The sequence below is a fragment of the Pelmatolapia mariae genome, linkage group LG15, assembly GCF_036321145.2.
Source record: "Pelmatolapia mariae isolate MD_Pm_ZW linkage group LG15, Pm_UMD_F_2, whole genome shotgun sequence".
Lineage (NCBI taxonomy): Eukaryota > Metazoa > Chordata > Actinopteri > Cichliformes > Cichlidae > Pelmatolapia > Pelmatolapia mariae.
The window spans coordinates 35,677,449-35,702,290 of NC_086240.1; the positions used below are offsets into that span (position 1 = coordinate 35,677,449).

The 24,842-nt window shown below is 40.9% G+C and overlaps 1 protein-coding gene across 17 annotated transcripts in view; it reads left to right on the plus strand.

Annotated features, from left to right (window-relative positions):
• The window catches only part of ptprsa (protein tyrosine phosphatase receptor type Sa), a 233,836-nt gene that overhangs the window by 162,848 nt on the left and 46,146 nt on the right, over window positions 1–24,842 (plus strand). For 9 of the 17 annotated variants that reach the window (XM_063495076.1, XM_063495088.1, XM_063495075.1 and 6 more), the window contains 11 exons: window positions 236–817; window positions 1,358–1,494; window positions 1,600–1,744; window positions 8,667–8,987; window positions 10,335–10,528; window positions 11,531–11,557; window positions 12,674–12,791; window positions 21,118–21,711; window positions 22,777–22,871; window positions 23,052–23,302; window positions 23,872–23,959. In XM_063495076.1, coding sequence (XP_063351146.1) covers window positions 236–817; window positions 1,358–1,494; window positions 1,600–1,744; window positions 8,667–8,987; window positions 10,335–10,528; window positions 11,531–11,557; window positions 12,674–12,791; window positions 21,118–21,711; window positions 22,777–22,871; window positions 23,052–23,302; window positions 23,872–23,959 — 2,552 coding nt within the window. The remainder of the gene's footprint in view (window positions 1–235; window positions 818–1,357; window positions 1,495–1,599; window positions 1,745–8,666; window positions 8,988–10,334; window positions 10,529–11,530; window positions 11,558–12,673; window positions 12,792–21,117; window positions 21,712–22,776; window positions 22,872–23,051; window positions 23,303–23,871; window positions 23,960–24,842) is intronic. The other 8 variants (XM_063495080.1, XM_063495081.1, XM_063495089.1 and 5 more) reach the window with 2 other exon arrangements.

A 24,842-nucleotide genomic window follows, 5' to 3' on the forward strand; every position in this document is an offset into this window, starting at 1 on the left:
AAACTGTGCTTATGAAGAATGGTGCCAATGACCTAGATAAACTTCATAAGTTTAGTTAACATAGACTACCTATCGACATTATGTTCAGTTAAGTTTTAAACATACAGAAAATTGCTGAATTGCCAAAATGTTCCTGTCTATGGAAAAAATGCCCAAGCCTCATGTGTGTTTTTTATTCAAAGTTACGTTGTTTTTTTTTAAACTGCTTTAATTTCTGTTTTTTTTACCATAACAGCTCTCCCAAAGCCCCCAGGTACCCCCGTAGTTACGGAGACCACTGCCACCAGTGTGACCATCACCTGGGACTCAGGAAACCCAGATCCAGTGACATACTATATCATCCAATATAGGGCCAAGTCTCCAGACAGCAAATATGAAACTGTGGACGACATCACCACTACACGTTACAGCATTGGTGGCCTTTATCCCAACACAGAGTATGAAATCCGTGTCTCAGCTGTCAACACAATTGGCCAGGGTCCTCCTAGTGAGCCGGTAGAAACTCGGACTGGTGAACAAGCCCCCGCCAGTCCACCAAGAAACATTAAGGCCCAGATTCTTCCCCAAAATACCATGATGGTTCAGTGGGAAGAGCCAGAGGAGCCCAATGGGCAGATTAAGGGCTACCGTGTTTATTACACCATGGATAACTCCCAGCCCATGAGCCTCTGGCAGATCCACAATGTCCAGGACAGCCTCATCACCACTATCCAGAGCCTAGTTCCTCAAGAGACCTACACAATCAAAGTTTTAGCATTCACCTCTGTAGGGGATGGACCTTTTTCAGAACCCATCCATGTCAAAGTACTGCAAGGAGGTAAGGACTCTATACCGACTGATTTTTCCTAACTAGGTCAGCTCGGCTGCTGGTGTTGAAACTATGTATGATGAGCATCTGTTCAGTGTTCAGAAAATGTTGAGAGCACATTGTTAGGTAACTTTAAAGTAAGTCATACAGAAATTCTTCAAATGAAATGGCCCCTAAAGCAGAAGGCTTTAGACGAATGCTGCGAAAATGGAAAATAAACAGTTGCTTTTTATGAATCTGTTGCATCCTATATTTTCTGAAACTTTGAGCAGACTGTGCTCGGTGCCTAAGAGACATTGTTTTCTTTCCTGCTGTGCAAACTTCACATCTCCAAATGATGTTACAATATGTTTGATCGTGATAGTCTGAATAAAAAAAAGCCCGATTTGAGAAAGAAGGATGAGCTTCAGGGCACATCCACTTTTAGACACCGCAAAATAAGTAAATTCTCATTAGCCTAAATATATTATTGCATTGGTATTTGGAGGAAACTTGTAACTAATTTCTAGTAACCTATCCCACTACAAAGTCCTCTGCTGTGTTCTTCAGTTCCAGGTCAACCATCTAAATTCCAGGTTGGTGCTGTGTCCGATACCAGCATTCAACTAACCTGGGAACCCGCCTATGAGAAAGAGGGAATTATAAGTTATGAACTTCGTTATATGGAAAGCACTTTTGGAGGCCAGGTAAGAATCTTAGTGTTTGTTGGGTTTTACATTCAATAAACGCTTATCGGACGTTGCACATCGTTTAAATTCAGACTTGTCAAAAGGCATATTTTTAATCAACAGATGAAGAAAACATTTGGACCCACAACATCATATGTTGTGGAAGGTCTCCGTCCCAACACAGAGTATCGCTTCTCCCTGGCAGCCATCTCTAACAAAGGCATCGGAGCCTTCACAAATGACATTACGCAGAAGACCTTGCAAGCGAGTATGTAGCCCTTTATTCAGTCTCCCGTCTTATTTTCTTTTCGCTAACAAAGAGATTTTCCTATCTATGCCACAGTTAAAAAACATCATGACTGTACGCCTTTGTGGACCATTGCTACACTGAATACTAAACTGAATTTCTAATGGAGTTTTGTGTTTTTTCCCCTTTTCTCTGATGTCAGCGGTATCATCACTTATTCCTTAATAATGACTTCCTAATCACAGTTTAAAGCTGATTAAGACCACATAGCAAACTGATTTAACTGTTGTGTTGTTGAATTCTTGCCATCTTTTGTGGATTCATATTTCTGTATTTGACCTTCGTATTGTTAACCTTAATGAACCAAAACAACGGCGGTATGTTCTACCTTGGTGGCAAGGTGGTTAAAAAGAAGCTACAAAGGGGTAAAGACTTTTCAAACTGAGTGTTTTGCAACATTTTTGTTTTTAATTTGAGAATTATTTTATCTTCTAAATTAGCTGTGGTGCCAAAATGTGAGTGTACTCAACACTGTCAAACATATTGAGTCTTTGTGGACTGACAATTTTGGCAGTTTTCTTTCTTTCCCTTTTCAATTTTGTTCATATTTGCTTCTCCTTTGTCAACAGCAAGTGCACTTCCCACGTGACAGAGACACAAAAAATGTCAGTTCTCCTCTGAAACCGCCAAGGCTCTTATATGAGCTGTATGTGTAGTAGCAACGTGAATTTAGTCACGAAAGACCAAAAAAAAGAAAGTAGTAGTCGCCTAAATTACTAACATGCCCACCCTCTAAATTTATAGCAGTCTGTTCTGCACTGATTATTTCATTTTACTGATGGTAGAAACACAGCTGAATTATTCAAACCATCCAGCTAAAAATAACAGCAGTGATATCATAGTGCACAGTGGTGGAGTCTGTGGGGAAAGAAAATACCCACAGCTTATCCAGTCAAATCCAGTAGTAGGTACAAGTAAAACAATGTATTAAATTCATTGTCTTTTGGGTTTATTATAAATAAAAAGCACAAGAGTGATGTGTATTAAGATGTAATGCATTAATGGTGAAGAACCTTGAAAATAGAGCTGGATTTAAGGGATTACTGGTGGATCTGAGCCAGTCTTTGTAATAATAGAGAAGTCAAAAACGCATGCTTTGTTGGAGTGGCTATTGTTATTCTCAATAAACTGCATTGTGGTAGATTTAGAGAAATTGTACATCGACAAAGGAGAGCCATGGCGGGAGAGAGACTTCTTTTAACACATTTTCTGTTTCTACCAGTGCAACTTGTTGGCTGTATCCCCACATCTGGATGTGTGTGGGGGGGGCAGCTTTGAAACAACCACGTCACAGTTCTTTTTGTTACTGCTAGGCAGCAGAGCTACACAAGCAGTGCATAGTCACGGAGGAGGGCGCCACCTGCATGCCATACTCACTCCTGCCCACTTGGGGTGCTGTTGAAAACCTAACACTGCACCGCTGATCTTTAAGCAGTCCTGGCATGATAATACTCTGTGTTCATCCAGCCCCTCTTTTGTCTTGGTGTCTTTTGAGTGTCTGTGGACATTTTCACCTATCATTGTGTCTTTGTGATTTCCTTGCCCGGTAAACCACAAGCTGATTGGATTGGATATGCCTCTATCTTCCTATCACATCCCTATTTCAGCTCCGTTTCCCCTTTTTTGCCACTTGCTCCCCTGTGCATTGGAACAAAAGGTCCTCCTCCTTTGAATGGCTTGACATCACTTTGCTCACTTTGTGTCCTCTCCCTTTTATGTTGACTCTTTTGGAAAAGGTTTTCTGTTAGATGTTTTATTTATTTATCAATTTGTATTTATTTCTGGGTTCTCTGAAAGAGTATTGGTTTGGCATCATTCCAAACAGTAGCTTGCTACTCTTTTTGGCTTTGTTTTGAGGGGTGGGTGGGGTGGTGGTTCTCGTATGAACCGTAGTCCACCGCTGACAAAGCAAGTACAACACAAGAGACAAAGCAACACACGGCATATTTGCCTTTTAAGTAAATATGGGGCATAACAGGCTTAATTCTTCCTCTGAGTTGCTTCATCTATGCATTTTCATTGGATGATAACGATATCTAGCTGCCCATCTTAAAATTTATTACTACTCTCCTAGATATTTTTATCAAACTCCGTTTTTTTTTAAATATTGTGTCCCATATAAGTTCTGCTTTCCATAATAGAGTTGATATTAAATATTATTTTAGCTTTAATTTTAAGGTTTATCACCGCAGGCACCAGAAAAATCAAAGAATAAGTCAGACAATGCAAAATATTTCCCAACACTACACATTAAATAACGTAAGCTTTTTCGATGCTCTGAGGTAAGTGGTTGTGTGGTTTAGAGATTCAGTCTGCCATAACATTTATCAAAGACCATCCAGTTTATAGTTTTTTGGGGGTTTTTCGTTAAACATATCAACAGCAATTGGAAAGCTACCTTAAGCCTTTTTTATGCTTAAAAATATTTCATAGCTGCAGTTCGGATGCTTATACAGCACAGGATGTCTCTAAATCTGCAGACATATACGGTATAAGTTGTATTAAGTGGCTTCATAATTTAGCTAAAATTGTCACTCTGTACATCTGAAAAAGCTGAATGTGTTAAGGTCATTATTGACATATAGATGCTAAGAAGCAGATCTACCAGCGCTTTAATAGCTAGTTTTATCTACTGAGTACACAGACACTAAAAACTGCTACACATGCGCATATAATACTCCTACTTTACAGTATAATGAAGATTAAGTGGTTGCTTGACTGAACTTAATGCAGTTAATTTTAAAGATTAATAACTTGCTCAGGAGGAATCAGCGTCATTAGGTCAAAAACTAGAGTAAATAATAAAATGAATTAATATTGCCTTTGCCTGTTCTGTCCAAACACATTACAGAGCAACAGCATACAATTTGAATCCGCCGCGATGTCTGGCAGACTGAAACACTTTGCCACAAAGTGAAAAGAAAGACAGACAACATGATTTTCCAGTTTGCTTTGTTGTCTAGTATCTGTGGTAAAAATGTTCACATATTGTTGAAGTTTGTGCTCAGTCCAAGTAGCATTACCCGAGGCTATTGTCATGGGGACCATTCTGTCAAGAACTCAGAAAAAGTCACTTCAGAGAATAACAATTTTCTTGGAATTCTCTCACGACCTTTAATTGCGCTACTGCGATTGATGCCAAGTAACTTATCAAACTAAAGAGCACCAAAATCTTTTCATTTGGTGCTCTCGGCCAGTGTTTTAATAGGCCGGATTAAATACAGCAAATGTTATTGGCAACAGTGGCCCCCATTCAGAAGCAAGGCCTCCTGGGGTATGCTGCCATAGTCAAACCAGGATGCGATAACTTTTGTGAAACCTGTCAGACGTGGCCGGAGTGGGTCCACAACCTGAGAGCCAGGAGGTGCTCCCAGCATTCCTCTAGCTGTTATCCACGCACAAGGCAGGGTCACAGGACCTGAGACAGACCCTGGGAGTGGGTATTAAGGGACTGCAGGGCCCCAGAGTGGCAGATAAGAATCCCATTTCATAGCGTCAGAATTAATTTCATGCTTTGCGATGAGCTCTGAGCCAAGGCCCTGGATTGTCAGGCTTTGTTACACATTTAGATTATACCTAGAACCTGCCAGTAGCCACTCAAGTGCTATCTCTCAAATTAAAGTGGCAGATTCTAAATCCTCTGTATTTAACCAAACAAGCAGTCAGCCGCCAACCCCCCGACCCCCCGTCAATGCGCACAAACACACTTACTGTAATTGAAGTGGGTTTTTAGATATATTGGAATATTTGTGTGAGCCACACCACGGCCATTTGGCATCAGTGGAGAGATTAATTCCATAATGATCTACAAATTCGAACATCCTGTCATCTGATGAAAATACAGTGCAGATATAGACATGTGCTTAAAATCTGATAGCAAAAGCACGGGCAATCTGTCATGTGCAGGGTTCAATTCACAACAGGCACTCAGTAATAGCTTGTGTAACTAAAATTGCAAGCATTAATGTATGTAAGTTGCTTGGCTCCCGAGGCAATTTTAATCTGAATGTAGTCATAATAATTAGGTATGCTACCTGCACTTGACATTATTGATTTTATATCCAAAGCACAACAGACTTAAGAGTCAGAGGATATAAAAGCAGACATGACTAATTATTTGTCAAAGAGCATTTTGGGCAAGTCTTTCAGCGAAGCTTCAAAAGAACCTCAAGTGAAGCATTAGCTGAGTTTCTTCTTTTGTGCTCGTATAGTTCTAGTATCCGTAATCCTGCCACTGGACTTCCTGGGATATGCACTTTATTAAAGCTGTGCCCCAGCCACTCTTAAACTGTTATCAGGCATGAGGATGCCTGTGCACTGTGATAGCCTGGCCACTGTCAGTTTCATAGCCATTTTCTGCCCACAAAGATTGAGAACTGAGCAATCGTTCTTGACGTGGAGGGTTTGCAAATACAATATGAGCGAAAGGAAAGAAGCTGAAAAGCTCAAAATCCAGTAAGACCTTAAGTAAATAAGCCCATTGGACACAGAAGGGTTTGGAAACTGTGGCTGAGGTCCTGTTTTATTTGTTGTGCGCTAGAACATTCAGTCTTCGCTGGGAGGAGGCCTGTCTTATTCTCAGAACTCCTGTTTTTTATTTCCTTTTAAAGCTGTTCTACCCAAAGTGACATTACAGGCAGAACACTGTCATTAAACTTTTATGAATTCCACAACACAAGCTTTCCATGTTGCTTCTTCTATTATGGTGCCCTGGCATTCTCGTAATGGCACTAAGCTTTACAAAGAGACATAGGCACAGGGCTATGAAATGGGATTTATTTTTGCAAATTGCAAATAAAAAAGGATGTTTGTGTAGTTGGCCAAATGTACTAGAACGGAATATCTTGGGAGGGAGTTTTTTTCCACCAACGCTTCCACCGCTCACAGTCTTGTGGACCTTCCCTACCGACAGTACAGTATCAGACAGCCCTGGCTACAGCATAGAGCCAACTCTTTCTCTCATAGTAAACCCAAAAAAGGGGGTTAAAAACAAACTCTCAAAATTAAAAGGTGGCTCTCTGATTTCTCTCAGAATTTGCGGCATGCTTTCTGGCGAGGAAAGCGTTGTCGCACAGCAAAGTTGGCTCATTCTGTAGTCAGGTGCTGGTGGTAAGAAAGTCTTTAAAATTGTGTGTTTTTGGGAGTCAGGTACGTATTATGCAGACAGCGCTTGGGTTTTCTTTATGTTTGTTTGCTTTTCAGAATTTGAATGTTCTTATTTTGTGTTCATGCAGAGTTTCTTTTCCATGTTTACTCATGAGTTGTCATCTTGAACTTTAACTGTTGTTGTAGTTTCTTTTTGAGTCACTTGTGTTACAGAGAAATTTGTTTCAGTGCCCTCCTTTTGTTCATAATTTAGTTTTTCAGACTTTGTTTTTTCCAATGTTTTTATTTCTTTTCTGCTTTATGTGGAATGCTTTATTATTTTATTTCTTTTGATTGTTGTGGTTTGTTTACCTACATAATAGACAAAAGATGTAATAATGAACTGGGTTTGTCACATCAGCAGGGACCGTGCATATTTTCACATTAAACTTGCATAGTGCCATTGGATAGAAACATTTTCATCCAATTCTTCCATACAGTACCAAAGCCTGGATGAGAAGGGTTATTGCTCCCTACACGGCACATTCTCTGGACAAGCTCAAGCTGTCTGAGAACTTGGCTCAGATCAGAAAGAAAGGCACTGAGTTTGGTCTAGAAACTTTTCAAAGACCACTTCAGACACAAATAATAGACACCATGTTGGACTGATTTAATACTGTAAAGAAATAAAGGACAGATACAACATCTCTCTATACGAAATCTTGAATATCTGTTGCAATATATGTATTAGTGCTGTAGGCGTTAATCTCATTAAAATGATGTTAACGCCATAACTGCCTTAACGCAGCAAATCTCCGTTAACGAGTTACCGCGGATCGCCCCGTGTGTGGGGCTGCATGGTGTCAACGCGTTAGCATGGTAGCTTGTTAACGTGTTGACGCCGTGCAGCCCCAAACACGGGGCGATCCGCGGTACTCTCCTTAGTTGTCTGAATAAAGTGCCTCGTTTGCAATAATACACTACAACAGGGGTGTTCAACATAAGGCCCGGGGACCAGAATAAGAAGGAAGGCATAACATTTGCAAATTAACAGCTTCTTTTGCTGATAAAGACCTCTCCATTGGTTATTCACACTTCACCAAAGTAACGATTAAATGACAGAAAAATTCATTTTTCTATGATCTACTATAGAAATTTCTGGGGGGGGTTTAAAATGGTTCTACAGTTAAAAAAAATTTTTTTTGAACTTTTTGTATACTTTTATTTCTTACAGTTTAAATCAAGCTGACACATGTCACTTATTGCTGCAGTGTTTCTTTATCATGTATAAAGCTAAGAAATACTGTTGAGATTACCTTTCTTATTCTTTTTCTAAACGTGTAGTTAAACTTCTTTATGCTGACAGAAAGCTGAGTCAGATCAAAGTGGGCTGTATGTGGCCCACTGTGTAAAATGAGTTTGACATCCCAGCTCTACACTGACACAACATAGTATATGCATATCCAGTGCTCATATCCCAAAATGATAGCTATCTGGATTCATTATTACACTTGCTTGTGCCATTCGTCCATTTATTGCCTCTTAAGTTCACATTTGCTTGAGTTTTATTTGAAATTTGTTTTGCATCTGTCTTTGTTTTACAATTTTCTTTGGATTCTTCTTCTTGTTTTTTATTTAAGTTTTGAATTTCCCTTTCTTTTTTCATTTTCTTTATCTCTCCCATCTTTTTTATTTTTTTGTTTTTCACCCCTCCTCCCTCCTTCCCCATCCTCCTCGTCCTCCTCCTGCCTCCCAACCCACCCCTCCTCCTTCCTTCCTGTCCTCTCCACTTCACCAGAGCCCTCAGCTCCCCCTCAAGAAGTTAAGTGCAGCAGCACCAGCTCTACCACCCTGTTGGTAAGTTGGCGCCCCCCACCTTTGGAGAGTCAGAATGGTGCCCTGGTGGGGTATAGGGTGCGCTACCAGGTGGTGGGCCAGTCAGAAGGGGCCGGTGACAACGAGGAACCGCTGGAGGAGCCCATGGTGCCTGCCACTGAGGAGCAGGTGTTGCTTCAGCGATTAGAGAAGTGGACCCAGTACCGTGTCACAGTGTCTGCCTCCACTGTGATTGGGCCTGGCCCCGAGAGCGAGCCCCTCGTCTGTCGGACCGACGAAGATGGTAAGTGAACCTAGCCTGTGCAGAAGCTCTTGTATCGACTTTTTATTATGGCTCAATAGCACTTTAGTTTAGTGGTGAGTATACCACTGGTAAACATTGTTTTTCTGTTGTATATGTATGTGCAACCCAGTATCACAGCAAAATGTGTAATAGACACGCCAGTTTTGCGGTTTCCATTTCACACTTTGCTTCTCCAAAACACAAAGTGGACATGTATGCAGAAATTGCATTACCAGCAGGGAGACATTATATATTTAAAGCCACAAAGTCAGTAGTGAGCCAAATACGTATTAAGTACATTCCAGTGTCCTTAATTGTCAGAATTAAGCTAGGGGCCTAATATGTATATTCATGTAAATGTGTTAATAAGGTCTGTTTAAACATTTTGTGCATATGTCCTATATGATGGAAATGTGCTGCACATGCATGCATAAAAGAAACTATGATCACATGGTATCAAATGCATACCAATAATGTTATAGCAGCATACTGCTTTATAAACTGTGCAAATGGAAAGACTCAAAATGAAATATACACGTGGGAAATCAAGCATTTTTGCTATTGCAACATAAACAACTAAATGCAATTCATAACACCCGCCACATCTAATATCTCTTACCACTGTCCTATTGCTCAGCTGAGGGCCATATGCATTTATGAGTTATGTACACTACAAGGCCTTATCTATTCAAGCATTTCCAGAAATAAAGAGTCACAACACAGTGACAGTATCTATCGAAAGCCTGTCATTATGATAATAAGTATCTTTAAGGAAATGAGATCCAGGGCTGAACAGTAGAACGCGCCTTGTTAATGAACACAATTTTACCATGATGACGGGAAAGATGATGGGGTTGTGATTTAGAGGCAAAAACAGGGAGTCAAAGTGTTTTGTAAAGGAGCAAATGGAAGCAGGTTGAGTGGAAGAGTTTTATCAACAGAACATCCATCTCACAACGGGACGGTCCGTGGCAAACTGAAAGGCCCGAACGCAAGGCCTGCCATAAAAGTCTGTCATTATGACTGACAGACGAGGTTTACCACAGACAGAGACGTACTGAAAAGGTGGAAGAGACACGGGGAAGTGATGAATGCGTGTGCATGTGTGCGTGTTGATTTTTGTGGGAAGACTGACACTGGAGTGTGTCTGTTGTTTCTAAATGTTTTTGTCCATCATTCTTGCTAGCTGTCAATAGTTTTCTCTGTGCGTACATGAATTTGGATTCAGGGAGTTATTTATGTCACGACATGATGTGAGGCACTTTTACGATGCACGGCGGTGAATCAGACTCACAGGTGTGTAATGGTCTCATGTGAGGATTTGATTATTTCTTTAATTTCTTGTAGTTCCTGGGGCTCCTCCAAGACGGGTGGAGGTGGAGGTCATCAACTCCACAGCAATTAAGGTGATGTGGCGTTCTCTTACGCCAGGCAAACAGCACGGACAGATCCGTGGCTACCAGGTTCATTACGTGCGTGTGGAAAACGGCGAGTCTCGAGGCCTGCCTCTCATCAAGGATGTGATGCTGGCTGATGCCCAGGTATGACCATCTCGCAGTTTTCCTTCTACAAATTAGCTGTCAGAAAAATGCAAATCCCACCACGCAGCATGCATTTATCGTGCACCGATCACATTAAAAATTGCAAACATATGCGTAAGGCATTGGCTTTTTTTCTTCTCATGCAAATCGCGAATTGTCTAGTTAATCCACGCTGTTGCAGCAGGAGTATGGGGAGCGATAGGGCTCTTGCCTTGTAGATTTCATTTCATGTTGCTGTAATATTATTTCTCCCTCAGCCCGTCGACACACAATAAGAACTATAATCAAAGCTTCACTCATCTTGTCCTCCTTCTTCTACCTCAATGGCTTTTATTAGGAATGTCAAGACCCCTGCTTCATGGCAACATGTGCAATGAAATATTTATGTGTGCTTGTATCCAGTGCAAAGACTTGGAGAAAATGGGCACGGAACTATTTCACCACAATTTAGACTTTGACTGGCAGAACTGGAAACGATGCTTTTTGGGGGTTTGTTTGTCTTTGTTGGGGTTTTTTTTTCCGTCAACACATTTCTAGTGATGACTGTGTGTAGTACCGGCGTTTCAAATGGAGATTTTGAACAACTGGGAAAACAAAACACAAAAAAAGTTTAATGCATTCAGGCCAAGCACCACATGCACCTCTTTTTTATATCTATTTATCTTAGTTTGTATCATCATTAATCCATGTAATGCTACATTTTAATGCCATTGCTGCTTGTAGTTATCAATATATAACACTATTGTGCCTTTTTGTCAGCTGAACAGTAACATAATTAAACTAGCAGACCTGTACAGCTCTCCTCATAACATAAACTTCAAACAGCTTCTTTCTCTCCTGACCTCCTAAAACCAGTGACCTATTTCTGATACCCATCCCCTGCTCCCAAACCTCTTATGCCCCCGTCTCTCACAATCCTATTTCTTCCCTTTCTTTTTTTCTCTCTTTCTTTGAAAAAAATATTGCTCTCTCTCCTGCACTCTTTGGCGGGGGGGGGGTTAGTGGGAAACGGACGATACAGCTGAATATGTGAGTACGAAGCTTCACCTGGGTGCTTTGTGTGCCTGAAAGAGTGTAAACAGAGGGTATTGCATCAGCCCAGTTAGATTCACAGGTTACACAGCCCATCCGATCCTTGTTCATTAAGTCTGGACAACAGTGTGGCTCAGGGGCTTAGCTCTCTGGTGACTCGGTCTAAACACTATATCTATGCATAACCAAGAAAAAGGGGGCTTACGTCTGTCATCATTTAGTTTGTACACTTGATGGCTGATGCAATACCCACTGACCGCTGTGCCTGGAATGCTAACGCTATTCGTATCATACTGTGTCCTGACAGTGTGTTGTGTCTTGTGCTCTGGTGGTGTTTGTATGATTTTTTCCCCCTTCTGTTTTGTGTTTGTGTGATCTGTGCTCCATAGATATATATTCTTTTTAATGTGGTGCCTTAGAAGTACTGTGCTTCCTTGAGTTTTGTATATTGAGACGGTAGTTTACAGAATATCTCTGTACGACCCACATTGTGATCATTCATATTTTTTACTTTGCACAGAATGTTCTCTACCTTTGAACCAGAGTCCATCTATATTACACGAGTACCATGTCAAGTGCAACACACTACTTATAGCTCATTTACCTTTATTGATTTCTCCCATCCTTCTGCCAAACTAGTGCCTGTTAAAAACCTAATTCTGCATTCGTTCAAACCTTCTCTCTTGAAAGATTCATTAGAATTGATCGGAAGCCTCTCTTTGAAGAGGACTCAAGGAAACTTAATGGCTGAGGTAAAAAACTGCCAGGGAATGGCCAGGATGTATTCAGCATGCATTTATCAAAGTTAAGTTGTTGATTGGAATATTGCTAAAGGACTAAGTGGAACTACCTTCCATTTACATGCATAATGTCACTCCTCCACCTTGGCAGATCTAAGAATTTATGTAATGGAAATGTCTTCCATTACACAGGGGGAAACATTACATTTAATGCATGCCTCGTGAAAATTAATAAAGAGGAGCAGGAGACACTTGGCTTAGATTAACATTCTGCATAAGGCGGTTTGAGCTGCACGAAGTGGGGTCAAATCATGAAAAATTCAACACGTATTTTGACATTTTCCTGTCTCTGCTTCTTCCGTGTGTCCCATAGGAAATGGTCATTGGAGGACTCAAGCCAGAAACCACTTACTCCATCACAGTGGCAGCATACACCACCAAGGGGGATGGTGCTCGGAGCAAACCCAAACTGGTGGTGACCAAAGGCGCAGGTTAGTACAATGATAAATAATTGATTTGTTTGTTATCATAGAACCTTTGTTCGTGCAGCAGTAAAGCTAACTTGTTTTTCTGCCTCTGACTGAAGGGTTTTTCGCTCAGGGACTCCTGTTCGTTCCCATCCAGCTGTCTCCGCTATGATTGTGCTATGATTGCTTGTTTGCATTTATTTAACAATACTCAAAGAACCCTCGCAGAGAGTCACAATATAGTGTGATTAACTGATTCGGATCTGTTTAGTAGACACGAACAAATGCAATAATGAATAATTTCAAGAATTTCTGACAGTTAACTAAGTGTAATTAGGACTCTTTATCGACAGCGCCATAGGCTATGATATTAACAGTGTGTTCAGCTACTCAGGGCTGTTATTCAGGGCACATCTAAGTCTAAGGTAGTGTTTGCTTTTATCAGTGCTGCGTTTATCATTTGAGTCATGTCCTGAAGGCTAGCCACAGATTTTTAGAGATCAAGGCCACGGATCTTTTAGAGACCAGGGCATGGTGTGAGTTTTTTTTTTTCCCTAAGACAGATTAGGAGAGCATGAAAACACCTGTTGCTCTTTAGTTTCAGCTGTATATTAGAGCCTGCACTCTACAAAGCATTGTTTTCTTCACATTTCTCCTTTTTTTTTCCACCGGTGAGCATACCAGTTTGTCTAGACTCTCTATGCCTGCCTAAAAGCTGGTAGTTTGTTTAGAATGAGCATGATCTGCAGAGGATGTAAAAAGCTTGCATACCCCTGCTAAAATGCCACATTTTTGTAATGCAAAAATAGAAAAAAATATATATATATTATTTAGAAATGTTCTACCTAAAATGTGACCTATAACCTGTACAATGTGGTTCAAAACCAGATCTGTTAGGGGGTAAAATAAAAATAAATAAATAAAAATAATGTAGTTCCATATCAACAAGCTTATGTTTTGTGTTTAGTTTAATTGTAGGTACATTCAGTCAGTTCGTTTCCAAGGCAACGTATACCAAAACAAACAGCAAGGAAACAGTGAGGACAATAAATAACAAATGAAATGATGTAAAAGTGACAATAACTAGACCTGAATAAAGTTGATGAAAAAACAAGAAGTCAGGGAGGCGGATTTTCTTACAAAGAAAATTAGCAAAATTTTGCAGCAACATCTATCAAGTCTCCCAAAAGGATGTGGAGAAATGTTTCTGGTCTGATGAAACCAAGGGTAAAATTCCAAAGAGCTTTTTATTACAACCAAAGCAATGCATACCACCAAAACAATGACATACCCGCGGTGAAGCATGGTGGTGGCAGCATCATGCTTTGGGGGCATTTTCTTCAGCTTGAGCTGGAGCCTTAGTTAAGGTGGAGGGAATTCTGAGCAGTTTCAAACACCACTGAGTTTTGGCACAAACAGTGAAGTTTATGCTAGAAAGCATTTTAACGTTTAGTGTGCCAAAAACTGAAAGCATGCATCCAGATCAACAGAAGAATGGCTTGATTAGAAGAAGGTTAAAGTTTTGAAATGGCCAAGCCAGAGCCCAGAACTGAATCCAAATGAAATATTGTGAGGTGACCTGAAGAAAGCAGATGATGCAATCGGACAGATTTGGAGCACTTTTGCAAGGAAGAATCGGCAAATATTAGAAAGTCACGATGCACTGCGCTTATAGGCACCAGCACCATAAGAATGAATTATGTTATAACGTCAAAAGGTGCTTCAACAAAGTGTTAGTTTGAGAGTGCATATTTATGCACAAGGTTATTGTAAGTTTTTTATTTTGCAGTTGAGTTGCAGGGTCTGTAGGTCATGTTAGAGGTTGAAAAAGTTCAAAAATTATTTTGCTTGGTCTAATTTTTTTTTACATCATAAAGTAAACTAGCATTTTGACAATGGTGTGAAGACTTTTTATATTCACTGTGAACTTCAGGTTGACTTGCTATGAGTTTGAAAGCTTTCTGTAAGTGGTTTTAGGCCATTAAACTAAGATTGTGTATGCATGTACTTGAGAAGGCCTCAAAGTGCCAATATGTGCACAACTGTATACATACAGCACATACTTCCGATTTACTTGCATACGCCTGCATACATGCAATCAGAATAAGTGTTTTTTGACGCTATTATTATTTTAAAATAGTGAGGGATTGGGATGCAAGGATTTAATATATGTTCATTTGTTGTTTCTGTGTTTTGTTTTGTTTTAAAAAGTAAAGAAAGAAAGAAACCCGCCATTACCTACATTCACTGTCTAACCAAACCAAAATTACAACAAAGCAGTAGCACTACTAAACTAAAATACTTCCTGGATTTTGGTTCAGTGTCTGATATGGGACTTTACTACCTGGTCTGGTCTCCAGGAAATAGACAGTGGCTGCAAGCAACAATGAAGTAGGTTACAGAGCCTCTAGCAACCACTAGACTAGCTGACATGCAGAAAACTAAGCTTGTTGAATACATTCAATGCTCAAAATGTGTTCTAAGCTACAAGTAACAAAAACACTGGATATATACAGGGACACAAAAAAAAACCTAAATCAGGGCTGGCTGGAAGAACAGATTGGCTGTACTTTTGAAGCAGGTGGAAGAATTACTGCTGCAGCTTGATGAGAGCACAGGACTGGGGCACTGTCCAATCAGTAACGACAGAAGGCAGAATGAAGGAAGAGCAGTTAGGCTGGCATGCAGGATGTAAAAAAAAGTGCAGGCACTAAATTCTGATCTTGGGGTTACATTCAGAATTACCTTACAAAACAGTCAGAAGACTCAAAAAGACAAAGGACAAGGTGGTGTAATGGTCGAGTAATGTTCAAAAAAATGCTTATATCTTGATAAAGCTGGTGTCTTTCAGTCCATGCTCTCATTCCCTTCCATTCCCCCCAAAAGCAAATAGCTTTAAATCCATCCACCCATCTATCTTCTATTTCAGAAGTTCTTCACATAGATATTTTAAAAACGCAGTATTTCTGCTTTGCTGAATCTTTATCAGGATTTGATTCTTTCGCCTGTAACGATATGTGCAGACCTGTAGAGTGGTATGTCATACGCTCCTGTACACACAACACATTTTCACAACCTAACGTGTGTCCCATCTCGTGACAAGTGTGTGTTACAGGTGTCAGGGAGCATGGCGCTGCCAAAGGGGCCTGAGCGAGTGCTGTCACTCTCCATCCTTCTGTCAGGACTGGCTGACTGATGCGCCATTCCAGAGCAATTCTGTTTGTCCCTCGAAGGGAAAGCTTCTCCTTTTTATTATGATTGAATTAAAGAACTAGTTTATGCCAGGGGCCAAGATAAATAGAATAGGGTAAGAGGTGAGAGATGGGGGTGTGGGGGGAAAGAAGTAAAAACAGGCTTTCTTGGAGGTAAAGCAGATGTCCTTCTTGTCCCAAGCACTGTTAGGATGCTTGGGACATTGGCAATTTTCAAGGCAATTTTCTTTTGTTGTTTTTTTCCTCCAGAGCAAGCTGAACTAATTGAATAGTTACATCTTTGAATTACAAAAACTTCAGACAACATGAGAACAGGTGACAGAATCATCAGATTATACACAGTTCACAGTGTCTGTACATTCAATTACAGAGGACGGTCTCATATGATTATATTATGGTATTAGTGGACTAATCAAGAAGCCCTGCTTTGGGCTTTTGAGATTTTGTTTCCATGTACCCAGACTTCCTTTTCATTTTTAAAGTGTTCTTAAGCAATACTTCCTGAGACTTTCCTAAGGTCTGCTTTTTCACTCATTTCACTAATTACCTGACCATTTTGTAGAAGATTTTTTTGGTGTTGTTCAGTAAGACACTTTACACTGAACTATAAATCATTGAAGCATAAAGCAGACACCTATCTCAAGGGATGAAACAGTGTTGTGTTTACACAGACAGCTGAGCAACTTGGTTCAAATCGACATCAATATGTAATGAAGGAGGTCATGCCAGAGCTACAACAATGAGCGTCTACAGGCATCTGTAAAACATGGCGGAGGCTCTGTCATGGTACCAGTGGTGGAATTATGAACGCAGAAAAGCAACTGACTTTTTTTAGCATCTTTAAAATTCTGTTTTTGCCTCATATACTATATCTTCATGACTGATTTGCCTTTTTTTTCAAATATTAAGAAATTTGCGGGTGTCTCAAGACTTTTGCACAACACTGTAACTGTAACATTGTACATTCTTCAACTACAAAACTAAACAAAACACAAACTTTCATAGAAACTTTTCATCAAAAAAGCACACTAAAAATGGATCCCAACTTGTAGGAACTTATAAACCCAAATATAAGATGTTTTCTTCTTCTTCACCATGAAAAACAGATGTTCTTTGTTGAAACAACCACTCCTTCGTGTGGTTTGCACTTGTGTGAACTCACTCATAAATTGGCACACTTCAAATGAGTATTGTAAATCAATTTAATATTCTCCCACATTGTACGTCCTCTAAAAATATTTAAAAAACTTGTAACTTGTGCAATTTCTTCTAAAATCTTTTTTTTTTCTCATGAATGCACTTGAGGAGAGCAGTTACCTAAAGAAGATGTCATAGCCTTAGTCTTTTTTATGTAACATAAAGGCTTCGATACAGTGCGTCATGACAACAATGGCATGTTTTTTCTTGCCACTTCAGAAAAAAATTGTAACATCAATGGCCAAGGCTTTTTATCTTCTAGACTTTCCAACCAGCCTCTCTGGTAGTTTGGTGTATCAAAAAGGATCTGAAGCAGGATTTTGTCTGACTTGGATAAAACTGGAGTTCCATACCTATTTGTGAGACACAGATGAACAACATTTATTCTGTGGCTGAATCTCTCTTTGTTTGCTGAGTGAAAGCTAGGTTTGAAAAGTGGCTTTTCATGAGTCATATTTTTAAAACTCTTCCTTTGAGGAATACACCGAACCACAGCCAACAATAAATGGTTGTGTCCTTTAAATCTTTCATTCTTGCTCACATGCTAAAAACAAAAAAAAATAGTCAAGACTTCATTATAAGAGTCGAACAAAGTCAAAACATAATGCTACAGAGGCACAGTTGTTTATTGGTAGGCTGTGCGCCAAGTTGCTCAAAATATCAGCTTGGGATCCCAAGAGGCTATAGAGCAAGGGGGAAAACTGTTATTTTGCATCACCAGGTACCAAACATTTGAGTGGTGTGATCCACTCAAATGGATGGATTAAATCATATTAAGTTTGATTTTAATTATTTATAAATTGCATTGCAAGTATGGATGGGTATTGATTCAGATCAAATCAGCCACAACACTGTTATTTACAGCTTTAAAGATTGCTGGGTATCCCCCACTTGTAACATCTTAACTGGTTAAAACTCCCTTAGGCCAACCTCACAGTACTTGATGCATCATGCAAAAGGTTGCTGAGCTCTTTTTCTCCTTGCTTCTTTAATGGCTCCTTCTCTCCGAATGGGCCAAGTGAAATTTATTGCTTTTCTTTCTCCATTACATTTCCCACCCTACAAATTACTACTCTCCATGAATCCCTGAAATATAGGCAGATAGGATTCAAAGAAGCAAAGGGAAAATAAAGATCAGAGAGACAGATTTTACATGACCTTTCAGCATTTACAAAGTTGCGTATGCGTGACTGACGTGCACAAGAGAGGTAGGAAATGAGAAGGAAACCTGATCGTCCCCTTCTGAGTCAGACTGAGTAAGTATCAACAGTATTCTGTTAATATGGTGGCCTAATGGGAAATGTGCAGGGAGGCCCACAAGGAGAAACTGAACCAGGGTCAACCCTGAAATGGTCAAAGAGTGGAAAGAGGAGGAAGTTAGGAAATGAGAGTGGGAATTGGACATCGTGCGAAGGGAGAAGTAAAGTAAAGAAATTGGAAAGAAAAAAGGGACTGTGGGTAAAAGGAGGGTGACACAGAGGAGAGGTGGAGAGGGACAATCAAAGTGTCCTGGAAGCCCAGAATCGCTCATGTACACACACACACACATACACACACGTTTCTGCCTCCTCATATCCCTGTTGGGCCCTCTTTGCAGCTGATTGCGCCTTGTCCCCAGTCACCTTCATCATCTCTCATTCACTCATTTTTCAACCCCTCACTATGCCCTTGTTGACTTTATCATCTCCCTGTAGCACCACGCACACACACACACTCAGCCCACACCATGAGCAGTCCCCCCACCCCTCCTCCCCCTCTCTACACCAATCTGCTGGCTCAGTACCCGTGATCCCTCTCCCCAGTGTGCACTAGGCCCCAGTTTAAAATGTACAAATAATAAAACCGTTTTGGGGTACACAGGCTGTAATGGATACATATGGCAGCCTGTTGAACTTCGAAGCGAAGCACAAAAACAGAGAATCGAAGACACGTGCTGCGCCATTGCAGGATCATTCTCCCTGATTCTATTTTCTTGATTAGCAGTGATCATGAAGGGAGAGTGGGTTTCCAAATGACACCAAGCTGAGCTATAGTATGTAGCCAGGGAGTATTAGAAGCATTTGTCTCACCCAACACTCGCCGCCCCCACCTTTCCATTACCGGCAAATGCTCAGCTGACTAGCCGCCATCTACCCACTCACCTCCATCTTCCTCTAGCAACAGTCTTCAGAAAGAAAATCATTGGCAAACAGAAATGAATAATAAGCGCAGAGGAAGGAGAGTATGTGAAGTGGATTTCTCTCTCTCTCTCTCTCTCTCTCTCTCTCTGTCCCTCTCGCTCTCTCTTTCTTCTCTTTCCAGGCTCTGTTTGTGTGTCTGTGTGTTTACTGTGTGCACAAAACTTACATCTTATCACAATAAACTATATGTAGACACATACAGTATACACGGACACATTTGCACGATGATACTGCTCCACTGAGAGGCAGTAGTGTTGCCTCAGACTAATGTTGGCTTCTCCAAATTACTTTACTTTACACTGGGCAACAAGCCAAATAGCTCTATGTGCAGCTGGAATGGCGATATAGGAGATGAAGCTGGCTGGAAACCAGGGCCAATAGGCTGACACACATCAGCACAGAAAATTCAGAGTGTCCATCAAGCACAAAGATACAGGATGCAATGATTAAGGGGTGGGTGCGGGGGTGAATTCAGCTTGAATTCATCTAGCATTAGCCTCAACAAGCGTTAGCTGAAGAAAGCAAATGAAGGCATAATTATGTCTGCATAAGATAATGATGAAAAGTACATAACACCTGCAACCACATTTAATAATTTGCATTCAGTTTATTTAGTTGTTAATAAATTTATGCAGGATCAAACAGTTTTTCGGCAGGCCAACTTTGCCAAACAAATCGGCAAGCTTTTTGAGTCTTCAGTATGCAGGAGACTGTAACTCATCATTCTGTCTGACTACTGTAGATACATGTAATTAATTTCATAGCTGACGTGTCTCATTGCCTCCTTTGTTTTCTTTATTAATACTAAAGTAATGCATTTGGATTTAAATTCATAAAACAATGTGTATCTATAATAGAATACTTATAACATTTGCCAGTTGTTTGTCCCGGCCCCAATTTTTCTGAGAAAATTTGTTGTTTCTCAGAAAAAGGAGGGAAGGACATAGATCAGAAGATGAGCGAGGAAGCTAGAATCTATTTACATGGGGCTCAAGTGCAAATCAGCCACGCTCATCTCTCACAAAGCTTTGACAGCAGCTTGAGAACTAAAGGCTTCACATAACTGCTGCTGCCGCTGTCTCGGTGATGGGACCTTAAAAGGAGGGTTAGGATGAGACGTGTGTCATCCATAAGAGCAGCAAAACTGGGCCACTCTGAAGAATAGTGTCTGGACCCCAAGAGTAGATCATCCATTTTACAACAAGAGACAAACAAGGCGCTGTTCTTCGCTTAAAGTTTTAGTGGTGCTTTGCTGTAATGCAATGATTTTTGGCTTCAGCTTCCATGTATCATGAAATGGTAATGGGTACAGCCATCACTTAGGAATTTAAGCGTTTTGGGGATCTTCTGCATTTCTAACTCACTTTGTTAGCTTATTGACTGTAAGTTCAAACAATTTCCCCGAGTTTTGTTCATCTTGATCTTTACCTTGGACACATAGACATTGTTTTATGTGCGGTATCTGATCCAGCTATGTTTTTACCATCCTTTGTAAATGCTTCCGTCGTATACTATTTGTATCAATAGTAACAGTGTTGATGATTTTGCTACACAGTACAAAAACTCAGTGCACTTTCTATAACACAAAACATAACTCCTATAGCTGAAGGAAAAATTGAACATAAACGATGGTTATATGTCATGAATGACTCTCAACGCTCACCCATATGTACCATTTTCGTGTCTCTTATTTAAAAAACGTGCAGTCTCATAAAACTGCAATGCAAAGACATCACGCTTTTTATTTCTTTGTTTCTGCAGTACCTGGTCCGCCCTATCTGTCAGTGGCTCAGGACTCAGAGACATCAGCCGTGGCTCGCTGGGATCCTCCAGATCTAACCAATGGCATGGACCTGCAGGGTTACCGGCTCCAGTTTGGCAGAAAAGATGTCTCTCCTTTGGCCACACTGGAATTTGCTCCCCAAGAGCGGCAGTACTCTGTGGGCAACATTCACCGGGGGGCAATTTATCTCTTTAAGATCTCTGCCAAGAGCAGGGGTGGCTTTGGGGAAGAGGCTGTGGTAGAACTCAATGTGCCTGAGAATACGCCAGGGGGATACCCACAAATTAACGAGGGCTCCAATGTGACATGCTGCTCAGTGCAGCTGTCCTGGTCTCCACCAGTGCTGGCAGAGAGGAATGGGGTAATCACAGAGTACACTTTGGCCTATAAAGAAGCTGGCACCAGAGAAGCTCCACGGGAACTCCACTTACCCCCCAGCCTCTCCAGCTATGTGCTCAACAGCCTCAAACCGAACTCAGCATATGACGTGAAAATACGTGCACACACCAGTGTAGGTCCAGGGCCCTACAGCCCACCTATCCAGTATCGGACCGTGGCCTTTGATCCAGCAGGTAGGGCTTGCCTGTTTGTCTATGTTATCCAACCCAGTTGGCGGGGGGTTGGAAATTGGCTATAAATAATCTGCAACAACACAAAAACTGCCCACCCCCTCCTTCAACCACCTCCACCTCTCCTCAAGAAAGAGGAAACATTGATATTTAAATTGCTTGCCGTGGGATACTTACTTCACTAACCCAAATCAGGTAAAAGATAAGTCAGTAAGTTATAGTCAGTCATTTTGAGAAAGAGGAAAGAAGCCTAGAATTTCAAGGTAAGTGCAATTTGGTCAGACACTCTTCTCAGTCATTCTTGCAGCCTGTTGCCAAGCACAGTCACTCAGCTAATGTCATCTCACATCCCCAGTTTACAAACAAGGTAGGATCTCAATCAGATCTAGTCACTTTGAGAGTAAGTGTGGACTTCTAAAATTGCAAATCTCTCATTTTGGTTCTTTATTTTATTTTTGGTTTAAGATATTCTGCCCTTCCTAACTCCCTTCCTCTCCCAGAACCTCATCCCCCGTCCCCCTGTCCTTTGACAGGACAGCTTGTGGCATGGCATCCCACAGATGCACCGCTAAGGACTGTTAGCATGCTATGTTTTGGGTTTGTCTCTTTGCCTACACGGCATCACGTTGGTAGCGCCAACCCAGACTTAGTAGAGGTGTAGGATCAGTTGGCATTGGGACCGCATGGGTCAGTTGTTAATCATCAAATGCTCGTGGTTCAAAGATAATGATGAGCTGGGTTGGCACTACCCACGATGGCTAGCCAGTAGGTACACCCTTGTGCTCCATGGGTTTGTTGTCCATGAGTCTTACGTGCTGTGTGTCCTAACCAATCGCGTTGCCCTTCTCACAGCCAATCACAGCTCACCGTTACACTCACTTTCCTACCCAGAGGAACGTTGCAGGGGAAGAACAGCCTTTTTTTTTTTCTTTTTTTTTTTAAAAAAGCAAAAACGCAAAATCAGGTTTCTTTATTTGTTTCCCTTTCTTTCTGATGTAAAAATGGTCCATTCACTTATGATACACCCTCTTTCTTTTTTTCTTCTTCTTGCGTTTGTGCACTCAACAGATGTTCCAAAGAACTTCACTGTAAAGTGGGCCACCAAGTCCACAGTGGTCATTGCTTGGAAGTTTTCTGAAAGCAGGTCCCCGTATAAATGCACTGTGAGTATAATGTTGTAAAGCATTCCCACTGTGTAATTTAGCATCCTTGAAGTTGAATTCAATTGAAAACTGTCATTCAGTTTGTCATATTTCAGTGACATGAGTTACCACTAAGCCATCTTCCTCTTTTACTCTCTATTCCCCCACCAATCTGCTGATCGACTATCACTCTAATCCTAGATTGAGTATAACCGCCAGAAGATGGATGTGGATGCCAGGCAGCTGAAGGTGTTCGTCACTGGACTAAGACCTAACACCACCTATGAGTTCACAGCGATCTGTCAAGAAAGCATAAATGGTGGGCAAAGACATCGGGTAATAGCCAGGACAGCGCCGCTCATGCTGACCAGGAAACCCAAGTTGGACATCTACAGTAACTCGGATACCGCGCTCACCATGTCCTTTCCATCATTTGACAGCAAGGATGTCAAGTGAGTTTTGAGGGCTAAAAGCATCTGCGAGCTCTGTTTGAATTGTCTTGAAGGGTTAGGGGTTGCTGTCTTCCTTCTCTCTCCCCAACCGGTTGCAGCAGATGGCCCCGCCCCTCCCTGAGCCTGGTTCTGCCGGCGGTTTCTTCCTGCTAAAAGGGAGTTTTTCCTTCCCACTGTCGCCAAAGTGCTTGCTCGTAGGGGGCCATATGATTGTTGGGTTTTTCTCTGTACGTATTATTGTAGGGTCTACCTTACAATATAAAGCGCCTTGACACGACACAACACAACTGTTGTTGTGATTTGGCACTGTATAAATAAAATTGAATTGAATTAATTGAAAAAGTTTAAATGTTGACATTCTTAAAATCTGACGTGACATCTGTTGAGATCACTAGGTAATGAGTATGTGACGTGGACTGCTGGTAGTTGCTAGGCCCTTTGAGAGAACCGAATTTTCACGTCAATTTAGTGTTGAGTGTGAGGCCATTTTTAATGTAAATTCTGTTACAATCTTAAAGGATTGTTTATTAAAATCAAATCTTTATTGTGCTTTCATGCTGTGTTCACAGGAACTTCTACGTAGTAGTGGTGCCGCTTAAGAAGACCCCAGGAACTGTTAAAGACTTGAAAAACCCTGATGAGATAGACATAGAAGAGGTAGCGCACACAATAAGCTTTCAAGTTGTTTTTTTGTTTGTTTGTTTGTTTGTCATTTTGGCTCTGTATACCACCACAGTGGATTGTACAACCAGCCAACACATGATTAAATTGGAGACTTTCATCTATAATTGAAGGGATTTAACAAGGCATATATACACATATTCCCCCATTTTTAGAGGCTCAAACGTAAATGGACAATGGACTGACAAGCAGTTTAATGGGCTGGTCAGATTTTTACATTCTTATTCCAAGAAAAATTAAGCAAATATGAGATCTGCAGTCGATTCCAAGTGTTAAACTTGGATTTGGTGGCTTCTCACTGTTAAAGCTGAAAGTCATTTCAGTTACTTCTTGACTACCTGATTTTAAATAAACTGTGATGACATACAGAGGCAAAATTGCAAAAATTGCATCATTGTACATAAACAGTAGTTTGCATGTTCTGTCCCCATTGTGCACATCATGTACCCATGTAGGCACACAGAACACAGACATAAGTAAATCTCAGCTATGCTAATTTCCCCCCCCCTCCCCCCAAAGCATGCAGAAGAGAGAATTACACAGTCTTCTCCTACTCATAACCATAGCTCGAGGTCACCTTGAGCACCAGATCAACAGCAGCCATCCCTATTGGATTTGGGATTACACACATTCCCTCTGCTTAGTGCCCGCCTCTGTCTGCAGTCTAAACTGAATGAGAGAGGATTGATGTAGGGGAAAGGGTTGCATGGTTGCATGGAGCATTGTCAGAAATGTTGAAGCTTTTAGAATCTTAAGTCTGCAGTTACACCTACAGATTGTTTTCTTTGATCTCAGGAAGAGTTCAAGACCTTCTACAAAACAGCCACTTATTCAAGAGACCCACTGCTTATGTATTTGA